Below are 14,662 nucleotides of genomic sequence, written 5' to 3' on the forward strand. Positions count from 1 at the left end.
CATTTCAAAGTGAAACGGTATTCAGTGAGAAGGGAAAATTTGTAATTTTATTTTTCATGGATTGTTTTGGTAACATACCAAAAATCTGAAACAAATAATATATTTAAAATAAAAAAATATAAATGTAACAAAAATATAAAATGAATAAAAAATTAAAGAGGAAACAAACACAATACAATGCAGCTATAAATGAATAATTTGATGTTAGAACTGAAAGTAAATATTTTGGCAAAACCATTTATTACTGTCAGTTCTAGTTGATTTCATCTTGTAAAAGACAATAAAAAGAGGTCTATTAACTTCTTTCCATGACATTGCTGATGACCTGTAACATTCACATTCACCAAACAAGCCAACCTTGACATCAGTAGGCGTCAATGTTATACAAGTTCATTGTAATCTGGTGAAGAAGAAAAAAAGGGCCACCTAGTTAGACTTAAAATTGAACACTTTAATTAATGCACCTGTTTACTGATCCAAACTAAATAGGCTGATTAAACCAAACACAAAAACTGTTGCAGGTGCTACAGGCTAGTAGCCCTTATTACTGAAAACACAAATATAATGTTAAACTTCAGGCCCCTTACACATTTTAAGTCACACATCAAAATATCACTTTAGGGGCTCATGAGAAATGCTTAGGTCCTGATTATACACGCTGACAAGAGAGTATACAGGGCATAACTAAATGACAAGGCCTATAAACTGTGAAAATGCTTAAAACATCACATCCATAAAACATGAATCAAACTGAAATTAAATTGAAGAAGGTAACTTTTAACACTCCGTTTTAAGATCATGAATACAAAAACTCACTAATTTTCATATTTCCTGATTTTAGCTTGAAGTTAGAGTAGTTTACACAAGTTTGTCACTTTAATCTGTGGCTGCTACAAAATGTAATTTCTAATCAAAGTTAAATAAGATGCAAGCTGTAATCAGTTTATCTTAAAGCTTTAAGAGCCACTTACTGAGTGTCACTTCTTAATACTGATAGAAAAGGCCAAATCATCAACGTTATTCACCAATCTTGCACTGTGAAACTTGAATATGGAGCATGATAATTTATGTGGGTGTACATTTCAAGTCATACATCAGCAATTAAACATCACAGATGACCTAATTATACCAAACAGTCCTGTGTACAAATTTGTTGATTTGTACCTTTTATTGCACACTAGAGAGCATTAAAGACTGGACCGTAATACATTTCCATGCAATTGGAAACCTGCAAAGGTACACTTCCGTTTCTTTAGCCAATACTTTTGATTGGAAGACTGTATGATCAAGTTTGACATCAACACTGCCAGTTTACCCAAGCAAATCCGTTTAACCTTGAAGGCGTCATAAAGGCACAGAGAACATCTCTGCTAAGATTCTCAATATAACACTTCCACATTGTAACTGGTTTTATTTTCTGGCAATTGCAGGAATTGCCCTCTCAGTTGATCCATCACAGAATGAATTGAGCTCACTGTCTATTGGCACTCAAGAGACTCCATTGTTGTGGAAAAGGTCCATGAATCACACAATCACTTCCATTTTCCCAATGAAGCCATTTTTCCCCAAATCTAATATTTCTATCTACAAGCTTCACTGGAGCCCAGACACCACATAACCCCATTATGATCTGTGACACTATTTGAGAAAGCTTTCAGAACAGTCATGGGAGGATATGAGACGAGACCATACAGAAGATGAAATGTGTGAGGGAGTAACCGGCTAAAAGTATAGTGACATTAATTACAGAATAATTTTTTAGCACTGACAGCAGCTTTAAAAATAATGTTACAGTGGTCAAAGCTAGACTGCAGCTCAAAACTTTGGGGTCAGTGAGATGTTGTTGTTTTTTATTATTTTTTTTAAATAAATTATTACTTTTATTCAGGAAGGATCCATTAAATTTAACAAACGTGACAGTAAATTAATTTAGTATGTTATAAAATATTTTGGTTTCAAATAAATGCTACAGCATCTTTTAAACTTTCTATTTATGAAAGAATCCTGAATAAAATCGATAGTAGTTTCCACAAATATATTAAACAGTAAAACTGCTACCAATATTGATACTAATAAGAAATGTTTTCTGAGTACCAAATAAGCATATTAGAAGGATTTCCAAATGATTGTGTGACTGAAGACTAGAGTAATACCTGCTTAAAATTTTGCTTTTTTATCACAGAAGTAAATTGCAATTTAAACTATATTAAAATAGAAAACTACAGTATCTTACCAGCCCTAAACTTTTGAACAGTAATGTAAATCAAAGCAATACATCTCTGTTCCTTAAAAGTCAAATTCTTTTGTGAATCAATTGATGTCTCACAAAACACTTAATTTCAGTTCAGTACAGCCATCCTAATTGAGACTGTTTTTGTGACGGACAAATACAAATACATCATCTTAAAAAATGCTGCTCCCTTTGGAGTTTTTTTAAAAGTAAGGTTTCAAAGGCTTTCCCAGCAAAGGGGAATTATGATGAGGAATGCAAATATCATTAAATAACAGAATAAGAAAAAAAAGACCAATCAGTTGTAGTTAAAGGAAGACTAGACAGTCTGTTACATATTAGCTTGTCCTTTACACATGGCCCATGAACCTCACAAAAACTAACAATGGTTAGACGCTGTCACACTTAACAATCTATTGCCCCTGACAAATTTCACTTTCCAACACAAGCTGCACACCTGGAATTCACTTTTGAGCCTGCGATGAAACAAATGTCGAATTCCTCACATGTAGCTAACATGAGAACTGTATAATTAGCATAACTCAAACCCTGAAGACGACCATAGGGATGCTTTACAGCCACTGAGAAAGCCTTGGTTTCTTGCCTTAATATTGTGGTTTGATCTTATCTGCCCTCAGTCAGTCCTGAATAACTCTAAACACTGCCAGATCTGATTTAATTTAGATGTTTCCGTTTTTTAAGAGAACTATAAATGAGGTTGATGAAAATATTATTTAAACATAATGTACAAGCAAACACATCTTCAAATCTAAAGCAGAATCTAACATACAAGAAAGCCTGGGGCTAGTTGGTTTACACACACACACACACACACACACACACACACACATATACATACATACATACATATTATATATATATACATATATATATATATATATATATATATATATATATATATATATATATATATATATATATATATATATATATATACAGTAAATATTTCTTAAGGTAGGTTTTTTTAAGGCAGTTTCTATATATAGCCATATACATAGTCTTGGATATATCTCTACTATTTATAAACTTGATGTTGCCCATACAGTCACAATGCATGGGGAAAGCAGTTACAATTGCAAGCCTATATACATATTTATAAGCTTTGTCCGAAAATTTCATTATCTGCATTTTTTCTGTGCCCCTTCAGATTGACTTTGATGGTGTCCTAAAACATTATGTCCACTCAGAGTTGTCAATACAACAAGCTGTCTGAAAGATAATGCCTTTTTTAGACACACTTTTAAGATAAAGAGCACTTGGCCCCAGCAAACACAGGAAACTCATGCAAGAGTCTACAACAGGCAAAAAGTTTTTGTTTATCATATGAAACCATCCGCAGTAGCTATTCATCATGACTCTGTTTGCTCATTGTGTATTTATATATGTTCATTTTCCTCACATGACAGTTTATTCTGTAACCGTGTTTCTAGATGTTTATCACAAAACCACACACATACCAACAGTATGCTCTCAGGATTTACTTGGCAGAGGATTGCAATCATGGATTCAGCCTGAACATATGGACTAACAATTCTGTTTAAAGTCACTCCTGCCAAAAATGTTAACCTGAAAGCTGCATTTACTGCGTCTCAGCACAAAGACATACTTATTAGAAGACAGATGGTACTATCCTCCAGCCACTGAGACGATGAACATTTATCTGTCCTCCACAGTGAAGAACAAACTCTGGAATGAGGGGGAAAAGTCATATGAATGGCATTTGTTGTCAAAAACAACTCGAGATCAAAGTGTTCGACTCCCACCCCTACATTCAATAAAAAAGAGCTCATCTTTCAATGTGAAAAACACTACAAAGTACATAAGACTCTGGAGCATCTTTATTAAGTAAAACCAAATTAAGCAAAACAGCTCATGGCATTTTCAACATACAGTACCTACTAACGACACCAGAACTGATTCTGTTTAACTTGCATTGCTATTTAATAATAAATTAGACAGAAAGGGACCTCCCCCTGGCTTAAAATACATGCTTGCATGGAGGAATGTAATACACCCAGCTTACAGGTTAACAATTTGACCAACTGCATACTCTGATAAGAAACAGCATGCATTATTTGCAGAGGTTTTTCTCTAGGTTTACTTGTACTTGACAAATACCAGTTCCAAGATACTCCACTGGAATGTAGGTTATGGAAGAATGTGGGTATTTTTATGGTGATTTTTTTTTGACAATATTTAACAAGTTAATTCTCTAAATCATATCTCTCACCCATTCCTCCAACTGCTAAAAAAAGTTACGCTACTTTGTACCAAATGATCTTTAGCAGATCCATATTTACATCATTGCAAAATTAAAAGTACTCAACAGATTAGGTTATGCTATTATAGGTGCTGCACATATTCAGGGCTTCACACATTGGTTAAGAGTCATGATTCCCACATCTTCTGACCAATGAGTTTACAGGACATTTTCAGCCATTCTTGATTACTTGATCATTTTATGCAATAAAAAAGCTGGGTAACTGAAAGAAAGAAAAACTAATTCATTAATTCATTAATAAATAAGCTTATATAAAAATATATTATAAAATAATTAATTATAATAATTTTAAATTATAGAGAGTCGCTTGTGCTTTGAAAAACAAACGTTATTTCATATATGTTTATTAAATAAACATGCAAAGACTTGATTTAGTAGTGCCATGCAGTCATCCTACACATGTCCATGCAGTTTTGACAAGCGTGCAAAGTAAATGCATTAAAACACATTTCCCCAGAGGATTTGTGTACTTACAACTGTTGAAGACCACACAACACTTATGGACAAACAAAACCCCTTGTGAGGGCTAGTGAATGACAAACAGATAGACAGGTGATACTGGTTTAAAATGCATCTCTCTCCTTTTTTAAGAGCAAAAGAGATGGCATTCTAACCGGCCGTTACCTTTCTGGTTACTAACTGACAAGCACCGATACCCATCATGCTTCTCTTCAGGCAGAGAGTGGCACTCCACGGGGAGGCGGCCCTCATCCAGGAGCATCCAGCAACTGTCACGCAGGACCTCGCAGAAACTGCGACAAGGCAATGGGGGCAGCAGTCCAGGTGGGCCGCACCGAGGTGTCAAGAGCAGGCAGAAAAACCATTCCAAGCTATAATGGCAGTTTGACCGCAACAGCCATGCCCATTCGGTCAAAACCACCCGAACTTCCTTCACGCTGCTTTGATTTAGAAAATTTGGTACTGTGAAACTCTCCACTCCAATTCTGGTGCAAAATGGCAAATCAGAATCGACAGGCAAGCAGCGTGGGGATTTGATGGTCGTTGGCATGCTAGCTCCTAAAAACTCACTTTCAATGGTTAGTAGACTATCTGAAACAGAGTATTCAGTGGAATACAATGTTGTGTTACCATAATCATCATGCTCTGTAGAATTACGCCCATTTGGATCATTATAAGTGCTAACATTTTTATGAGAAACATCGATGCTTTCATCAAATCGACTCTCTGTTGGGTCACTGATGTGCTGAAGTCCATCCATCTGCAGTTTAAAATTTCCCACATGCAATCTAGCATCTTCACCAGCAATACCCAAAAATTTGGTTGACGTAACATAGCCATCCTGTCTTTCATGTCCAGATCCAGATCCGGATCCGGATCCGGAAGCAAATTCAGACCATGACCCACTTATAGATTCTGACTTAGCCCCCAACCCTGACCTGAACTCTGATTTCCTCTCAAAATGACCTCCATCAGAACTGACCTCTTTCAGGACCTCAGTTACGGAAGCACTTGTACCTGTTGTTCTGGGCGGTTCTGTCCTCGGTGGTGATGTGGGCCTTACGGTTGTCAGGTAAGCCGATGTCTGTGTGCCCTTTGCATTTTCTTTCGAGTCATCGAACCAGAACCAACCATGCGTGTGGCGTATCCTCAAGCACACCAGAATAAAGAGGCACAGCCAAAACCTAAGCTTAGACATCACGTTCACTTCTAGTCACTCAGCAATTCAAACAAAATCCTGACATGCCCTCAATAGTAATCCACACCACACACACACACACACAGACTCGTCCCTGGCTCACCGTAAAGTCACCACAACCAGCCCACAAGCCAGGCAGGAAAAGTTTAGAGGAGGAGTAACATATTTAAAAGAGAGCAGGGGGCTGGTTCATCATTGGCCGAGCTTGGGGCCTTTTCCTCCCCCGTAGCTCCATCTCCCCTTTGTCCTTGTGAAAGAGTGTCACTGATGACAGATATTTGTACCAAAAATGCCTGCAAGGAGTCCTTTTGTATATTTAAATGCCCTCACTGATGGAATTTAGAGTTGCTTCAGCTTACTTTTACAGCCTTTAAAGGGGCAGAGAAATTCCACAGACCCCCTGTTACACAGAAACAAGCAGCTTAAATACTCAAAACATCTCTTAAAAGCAGAAATGTATGCTTTTAATCGGTTTGTTTTTAGCCCGAACCTCTGATGTTAATTCCAGTGGAAAAAATAATAATACTAAAGTTGCATTTTCTGAAGGAAATGCCATTGCTTGCCAGGCAGGTTTATGTAGTTTATGAAATACTGCATCAGAGACACATCTCCAGTAATACAGTAACAGTAACAACCAACAGCAGACAGACACACATCCATTTAAAAGGTTTATAAATATTAATAATCAGAAAGTCTGAGGAAAGTCAGTCTACTGTGCAATCACTGTAATTATGTATTTTTTTTTAGTTAATCAATCCTACAAAACCCAAACTATGCTAACCTAGTTAGAACAACTTGAGATCCTTCTGATGATATGGTACAAAATGTATTCCCCATTTTGGGTACAGAGGTGTCATTAATCAATTCATAACTACATCCTTGAAGTTTAAACAGTAGCCAACTCAACTCTCCAGCTCAAAGCTGGAACAAGATGTCTAAAAACTTGCTTACCTCCGGTATATGGGCTGAAACCAGCCCTGTCCAGTCAATATAAATCTTGCTCCCTGGCTAACTTGCAATTAGTTTTGCCCAAGCCCACCCCTTCCTCAGCTCTGTAACTGTGTCCTGGTTAAAGTGCAATCTAGAGCTTGTGCACTTGTTCAGACAAGCCTACGTGAGCAGGTTACAGAGACCCTCTCTTAATGCTACTGACACTCTATGAGCATTGTCAAACTAAGTTGATTTCTTCAGAAGAAACTTTCAAAAAATGCTCACATGCATCAATGGACGTTGTGCCTCCCTCGGAACACTGTAAAAAATTAATTTAAGTTAATTTAAGTTTTAAGTTTTAAATAAATTAAGTTTTACAAGAAAATACAAATTTCATTATTTTTATGTTCCTTGCAGTTTATTTACAATCATTTCAGAGTAAAAACAAATTATATTTTATTTTTTCCATTGTATATAAGGTATGAATATGCCACTGTAGATTAACATAATGCAGTATTCTAAATGAAACATGACAAAAAAAAAATCATTTGCTGTATCTTGTATTTAATAAGTCGTTTAAGTCAACTAAAATTACAGCATATATCACTTTAGTCAGATAAATTTTTAATTGATTACAATATGATGTCAGTAAGAAATATTGACAAAATGTGAGACAATTAACACAAAAATAAAAACAAAAGATATAAAAACAACAACTAATTAAATATGTAAAAATGAAATTAAACACTGGTCATGTCTTTATCTGAATTTTAATTAAAAGAAAAAAGAAATACTTTTTTTTCTTTTAGTAGTGTACAGTACTTTGGTTAAAAGTTGAGGCAAGTTATTAAAAAACACACACCTCACACCTCACCCCAGACTACCACTATAAGCCAAAAGATACAATGGAGCTTTGTGTGAACTTGTGGACAGAACACACAGAGCATTGGATTAAAGATGATTAGAAGACACACAGTTATTCTTTAGGATTTTGATGTAAACTGGATAAAAGCTGAAGCAAGGCATTTGGTTCAAAGAAGACTCTTTAGAGCTCTCTATTAAACAATGAAAGGACACAATGAGCAATGCAGATATTCCAGAAACCTACAACATCTGCCAAAGCCATTGAGGCACAATGAAGAAGTCAACCCTCACAACAATTCAACAAAATCACTGGGGCTGCCCACAGTTAGTGTGGGAATGACATTAACAAGCTGAGCAACAAAAGTGTGGACAGTCCTCGAACCCCAGCCAAGAACACAGTGAATATACTAGCATGGACTGAACATAGCATTTAGACTTCAAGTGGACACTGCTGGACGAGTTCTGGAAATGGCACTGTTCCAAAACCTTGTGAGCTGCCTTGCTGTCTATTGTACTACCTTCTAAAGGTTACATTATTAAAATTTTGGTGAAGTTTTGTACACAAAAATTTCCATTATCAATTGTCAATAGTGTAGCAATGCATGTAGCACAGCTTACACAAAAGTCCATTATAACCATGCAGCTTTCTGTTGGTCATTGTGGCAAATTCACGTAAGCAATCTTTCATCGACACACGAAAAAACTCTGATTGCACTCATTCCCGTTTCTCATTGAAATGACTTGATATTTTTCACAAAAAATTTAGAATAATGGTAAATGTGACTACAAATGGAATCTCAAGTTTATGTACTACATTGGTAAACATTTTAAATAAATAACTTTGCGAGAGTTGTATGTTCTATAGCCTATAGTATAAATTTAAGTAGCATGAATAAATTCTGGACATACTACACCCAGATTTTTGGCTTAGTCATGTGTCCTACAGTACAACACCAGTTGTGTCTCTTCATTGTAATGGCCTCATGGAATAGTAACGTTTCCATCTGATTCGCACTTCAGGAGCTCGCCTACTAACTAGGTTTTAGTGCAGACCCATGTTGTAACAAAACTGACAAAAGAAAAGCTGAAATTAAAAAAAGAAATCAATATTAACCAACAAAAAATGTTTCATTAGAATCGTTTAGCCAATTAAAAAAGAACAAGAAAAATCACCTACATGTAGGAAATGAATACAGTAAGTATGATTGGACTCCATTACTTAGGCCACTAGTAATGTCCACAGTTCTTCTGGATTGAGCCTGTCTCAGTTTGTTCTGTTTCTTCATGTTATTGAGATCAGATCTCTGTGTGGAGCACTGGCTGCTGTCAGACTCCATGTGCAAACCGAAATCTCACTGTATTATTACATTTAATGGCAAAAATAATGTTTGGAAATGTAAACTGATATTTACTACTGACACACTACAGCAAAAGATAGAAATAAATGACTTAAAATCATTTTTCGTTGGTGAAAATACTAGTTGCCCAAGGCTTTTGCACAGTACTGTAGGTTTAATGGAAGCATGACTTCATTTTTTTTTTGTCTCTTTACACAGGACGTAAAGGTTAATGATCTGCAAACACAGCTTTTCCCCCACAAGGACACTGAAACACGAGCAGCTATGAGAACATGACATCGACAACACATGCTTCTTATTACCTTGAGTCAAAACATCACATATATCACCAAAACAGCTAACAATCGAGTAACTGGTCCTGCTGTTAGCCTTTACATAAGGGTTAATGCTAAACCTCATCATTCAGTGCCTACATGGCTGGGAATCTTAGTTTGCAATTGTCCTTGGTGACTCCCTCGCAGTCATGAACTTTCTCGGAGCATGTTCAGGGCCAACGTGTTCTCTGCCATCAGCCAAACATTTTTTTATTTATTTTTTTGTGGATGAAAGCTGCACTAACATGAATTGTAAAAGATACAGCAGCTTTTACTCTTTGCTGGTACAGAAATAAAAAGGTGCTTTTTCTTTTGGGGAGTACCTGGTTTTTAATGACTGAGAAATTTTTGGGTGCCACTGCCAAAGGACTGTAATGATTGGAAAGTTTACCATCTGCGCTTTGTTTTGGGCAAATCTTGTATTAATCCTACACCAGTACCACACATGTTACTCTGAGAAATTCGAGGTGAACTGGATATGAGAGATGCACGGCCAGAAAGGATGGGTGGCCAAAAACAACACCCACACCGGTATGCTTTCAGTCACACTCCTCTGCAAACTCCTATGAGAAAACTGAGCTTTCCTGACACTCCCTGCCTCTCACAGATGAGAAATGTATCCTGGACATGTAGTGTCCTTGGGTGTGTTTGAATAAGAATATCTTCATTAATTCATTAATGTTTTCATTAATCCCTCATTTTTGGGATGGTTTTCATCAAAACAATATGGTCTCATGTGTAAATTAACAAATTAAACCAATACTTGAAATAGATAAAAATGTTATGTTGTGCACTACCATTTAGAAGTTTGGGGGTCAGTATTTTATTTAAAGAAATTAATACTTTTATCCAGCAAAGTAAAAATAAAGGGATTACAGTGTTATAAAGACTTCTTTTTCAAATAAATGATGTTCTTTTGAACTTATTTATCAAATAATTCAACAAAAAAATCTAATAAATAAATATATCATGGTTTTTATGAAAAAATATTAATCTGCACAAATATTTTGAAAATAACAAGAAATGTTTTTGGATAACCAAACAGCATATTAGAATGATGACGGATCATGAAGACTGGAGTAATGATTGCTGAAAATTGATTTGCCATATAAAATATATTCAGATAGAAAACAGTTATTTTAAATTGCAATATTTTACATTATTACTTTTTTACTGTATTTTTTTATAAAACCACTGTAAAGAATATATGTCACTCATATTGAAATGCATATCATAGTGAAAAATCTGTGTTCAAAGGTATACAACATATATACTTTGTGTGTGTGTGTGTGTGTGTGTGTGTATATATATATATATATATATATATATATATATATATATATATATATATATATATATATATATATATATATGACATAAGCTTGAGAAATACAGTTTATAGGGTTGTAACAGCAATGAGGTGAGTTGGAAACCAGACAAATGAAAGGATTTTGTGAATTTAAGCAAAGCGTTCTTCATTTACAGGTGACAGGGAATTTGCAGAGTGCTTGTAATTAACTTGAGCACAGGGATAATAACAGCATCTCATCCTGTTTCCGCTGTCCACAGGATTTCTTTTTAAATGCAGAGAGACTCTGAACGCCTAACTCAGGCTGACATGCCAAAAGCAGAAGTTATGAGATGTGCAAACAAGGTGTCCTTGATCCACAATAACACAGAAACAGATGTGACACAGGTTTACTGCATCAGTAAACAAGAGCAGACAGAACAACAAAACTTGATTAAGTATGTTTTTCGGGTTTTCCCACTTCGACTAGCCAAACAGCATTGACACAGACACTCCTACAGGTTTTTTAACTTAAGTCAGTTTAAAATTCTGTTCCTAATGAATCCCAAGGTCTCAAAGCCGAATATAATGTTTACACACTTTAGGTAGAAGAACCTACACAGCAAACCTTCTCAACATAATCTTATTTTAGTATGCGAGACCAACAAAGAACAACAGAACGTTTTTAATAAAGGAAACCTTCTATGTAATATAAAAAAGACACAGGCTTAGAGCAGATTAAATTGAAAGACAAAATACAGATTAGATTCATCTAATTTCATTAAAAGGGGAATACCTAGTGATCACATGCTGCAATTCCACTCTTGACTTGAACTTCCAAACTGAGCTCATGTGACCCACTTAAACCTTAAATGATGCATCAGTCCTAAACGGACACCATATTGCACCACTTACAGAAGAATTTAAAAGGGTCACATCACCTGCTAGTCCCATCATTTCTGTGCCACTTTACATGTCCATTAAAACCTACATATTTTCAGAAACACAAGCTTAAAGAACAAACTACACCAAATGCTCAAACCACTTAATAAACACTAAATATTTCTTGTTTTGTGTCAATCAAATGACATGTGAATGCATTCTCAAAAGCTTCAGGATAGCACAGCAGTCAATGCGAGAATAATTGAGCAAGTAATCAGACCCTTGCCGAAAAGCCAGAAAATATCAAATCACCTCTCACAATGTCCAGTGATCTTTTCTATGCATTGTCACTTCCTCCGATCTGTCGTCACCTGTCAGGTCTCCCATCTATCCGCTGTTTCAGAGAACTATGCATCCAATATAACATTATACCATATAGCTAAATTAGTGAACCTGATATGTACTTAGGCTCACAAAAGCTGTCGACATTTCAACACAATCCTTTATGAAAGAGAGACAGTGGAATTCAACAGACCAAATTTAGACAATTTCTTCTTTAGATGCTTTTGAATATTATTAGATTAAGACTATTAAAAGCAAACTCTTCATTGTGTCATTCCAAACATGTATGGCATGTAATAGAAGTTATTAATATTTAATATTTGTATTTCTTATTGTTATTGTATTTCGGTAACGCTTTATAATAACTGCACACCATTAATCATTAATTAAGCATTAGTACACAGATAATTCATAATTTATAAAGCATTAATAGACAGTAATAAGCAGTTTATAAATACAGATATAAATGCTTTATTCTTGATTTAAAAGCATATCTATGATGTGTTTAATAATTGTATTTTCATACTTTATTCATGATCAATTTATCATTTATCAATGAAGTATAGCATTATTTACAAACCAGTTATTTAGGAGTTGCCAGTGATTCATAAGAGCCATAAGAAATGTAGTAAATTCACGTAGTTATAAAGCATTTAGTAGTGGTCACTTAACTATTTATGTGAGCTCATCTAAAGTGAAGACTAGTTATGCCTTGTAAAGCATTTATAAAGGATGTTTAAAGGCTCAATTATCTTCTAAACAAAAAACGGAAACAAACACAACACAGTGATACAGAACACATAAATATTAACAGCCTTTAAATCTCATTTGTAAAAGCTTTACAAGGCATAAATAGTCCTCACTTTAGATGAGCTCACAAAAATAGTTAACTAACAACTACATATGTTTTATAACTACCTGAATTAACCCTGAATTACAGTAGAAATACATGTTAATAACCCATTTATTAACACTATAAGTAACTATTACTATATGTCTGAATAAAAAGATTTATTGCACATTTAAATAATTTATTAATCATTTACTTACAATTTCTAAGTGATCTTATGAACCACTGACAACTCCTTAATAACTGGTGTGTAAATAATGCTATACTTTATTAATGATCAATTTATCATTTCTAAATTAAGTATGAAAAAACAATTATTAAACACATTATAGATATGCTTTTAAATCAGTTATAAAGCATTTATATCTGTATTTATAAACTGCTTATAAATGTTTATTAATGCTTTATAAATGATTAATGAACTGTTTCCTAATGCTTAACTAATGATTAATAGCATGCAGTTATTATAAAGTGTTACCGTTATTTCTTATGTATCTATTATTATTAGTTTTGGTACTCTGAATAACAACTTGTGTATCACGCCTCTTTTGTCAAATGATGACCATGGCTGTATCAGGTCATATGAGCGTGAGAAAAAGATAAGAGTATTTTCAGTTTTGGGAGAACTACCCTAAGGTAAACACACAAAGGAAGTGCAAATGGATATAGTAGGCCATGCTACCCATTATCTACACACATTGAAAGATCTATGATGACCTGAGCTCTCTAAGGAGCATATGGCAGATCCATATGTGTTTTTACAGCTACAAGGCGTTGTCAACCCTGCACTTGGTCTCCATACAGAAAGGTCACCCTGAAAAAACAAACCTATAAGCCCCAGTGATGTTACAAGCAGCTTGCGCAATAAAAAATACCCTCAGTCTGAATTAACTGCAAACTAAAACACGTCAAAATTTGTTTTGTGTGCATGTACATGAAAAAAATGGGTTCACTGAAGAAGGCTTGCTGCCGAAATCTCTGACTATTGTTGGCTCGGTTGCAAAATTAAAAATAAATTGAAAGTGATTAGGAAGAATAAGCGGAACCCTTACTAGAATATGTTCATATACACAGTTTTGGTAGGATAAGTTAAATAAAAAAACATTAATTTGGGGGGTACAGGAGGATACCCCATCTCAAACTTCAAAGATTTTGTGACAATGACATGGAATGCATGGCATGCCTTCATGACACCAGCAGGCTTTTGTCTGGAGCTCTCCGGCTCTCTGTGGGTAGAGAAATCAGCAGGCGAGCCACAGGAGAGCATTTACATACTAAACACTGCTTCCTCGGGGAGGGCGCACTGGGCTGAATTTACCCAGGGGAACAGAAGACCATTTAAAAAAGTAATGAGTTTAGTTAAGGGGAATCTCCTGAGAGGAGGGTGGTCCTGACTTCATCCGATCTCCAGTGTCTCCAAAGAGTCACTCCTAATCAACGTCTCACAGAGTCATAGTATGTGTCAACCAGTTCTGTTCAACTGTGTTGATTCTCAAGGCATCTATAGTTAATTCTATACACTGGACATAGATAACACATAATGAAATTACTTGGACATTTTTAATGATAAACAACAATAATAATATAAATAATTTTATATTATACATATTATATTAAGATTATAAATAATTTAATAAAACTGAAC

At 35.0% G+C, this 14,662-nt stretch overlaps 1 protein-coding gene across 9 annotated transcripts in view; it reads right to left on the reverse strand.

Moving 5' to 3' along the window:
• Positions 1-14,662, reverse strand: part of LOC113108335 (collagen alpha-1(XVIII) chain-like) — a 74,164-nt gene that overhangs the window by 25,752 nt on the left and 33,750 nt on the right. For 3 of the 9 annotated variants that reach the window (XM_026271368.1, XM_026271373.1, XM_026271367.1), the window contains exon 1: positions 6,009-6,309. The exons of 3 other annotated variants lie outside the window; for them this stretch is intronic. In XM_026271368.1, coding sequence (XP_026127153.1) covers positions 6,009-6,189 — 181 coding nt within the window. In that variant the 5' untranslated portion in view covers positions 6,190-6,309. Of the gene's footprint in view, positions 1-5,156; positions 6,314-14,662 lie in introns of those variants that run through there. 3 more of the 9 variants (XM_026271364.1, XM_026271366.1, XM_026271365.1) reach the window with 3 other exon arrangements.

Source organism: Carassius auratus, chromosome 9, assembly GCF_003368295.1.
Source record: "Carassius auratus strain Wakin chromosome 9, ASM336829v1, whole genome shotgun sequence".
NCBI lineage: Eukaryota > Metazoa > Chordata > Actinopteri > Cypriniformes > Cyprinidae > Carassius > Carassius auratus.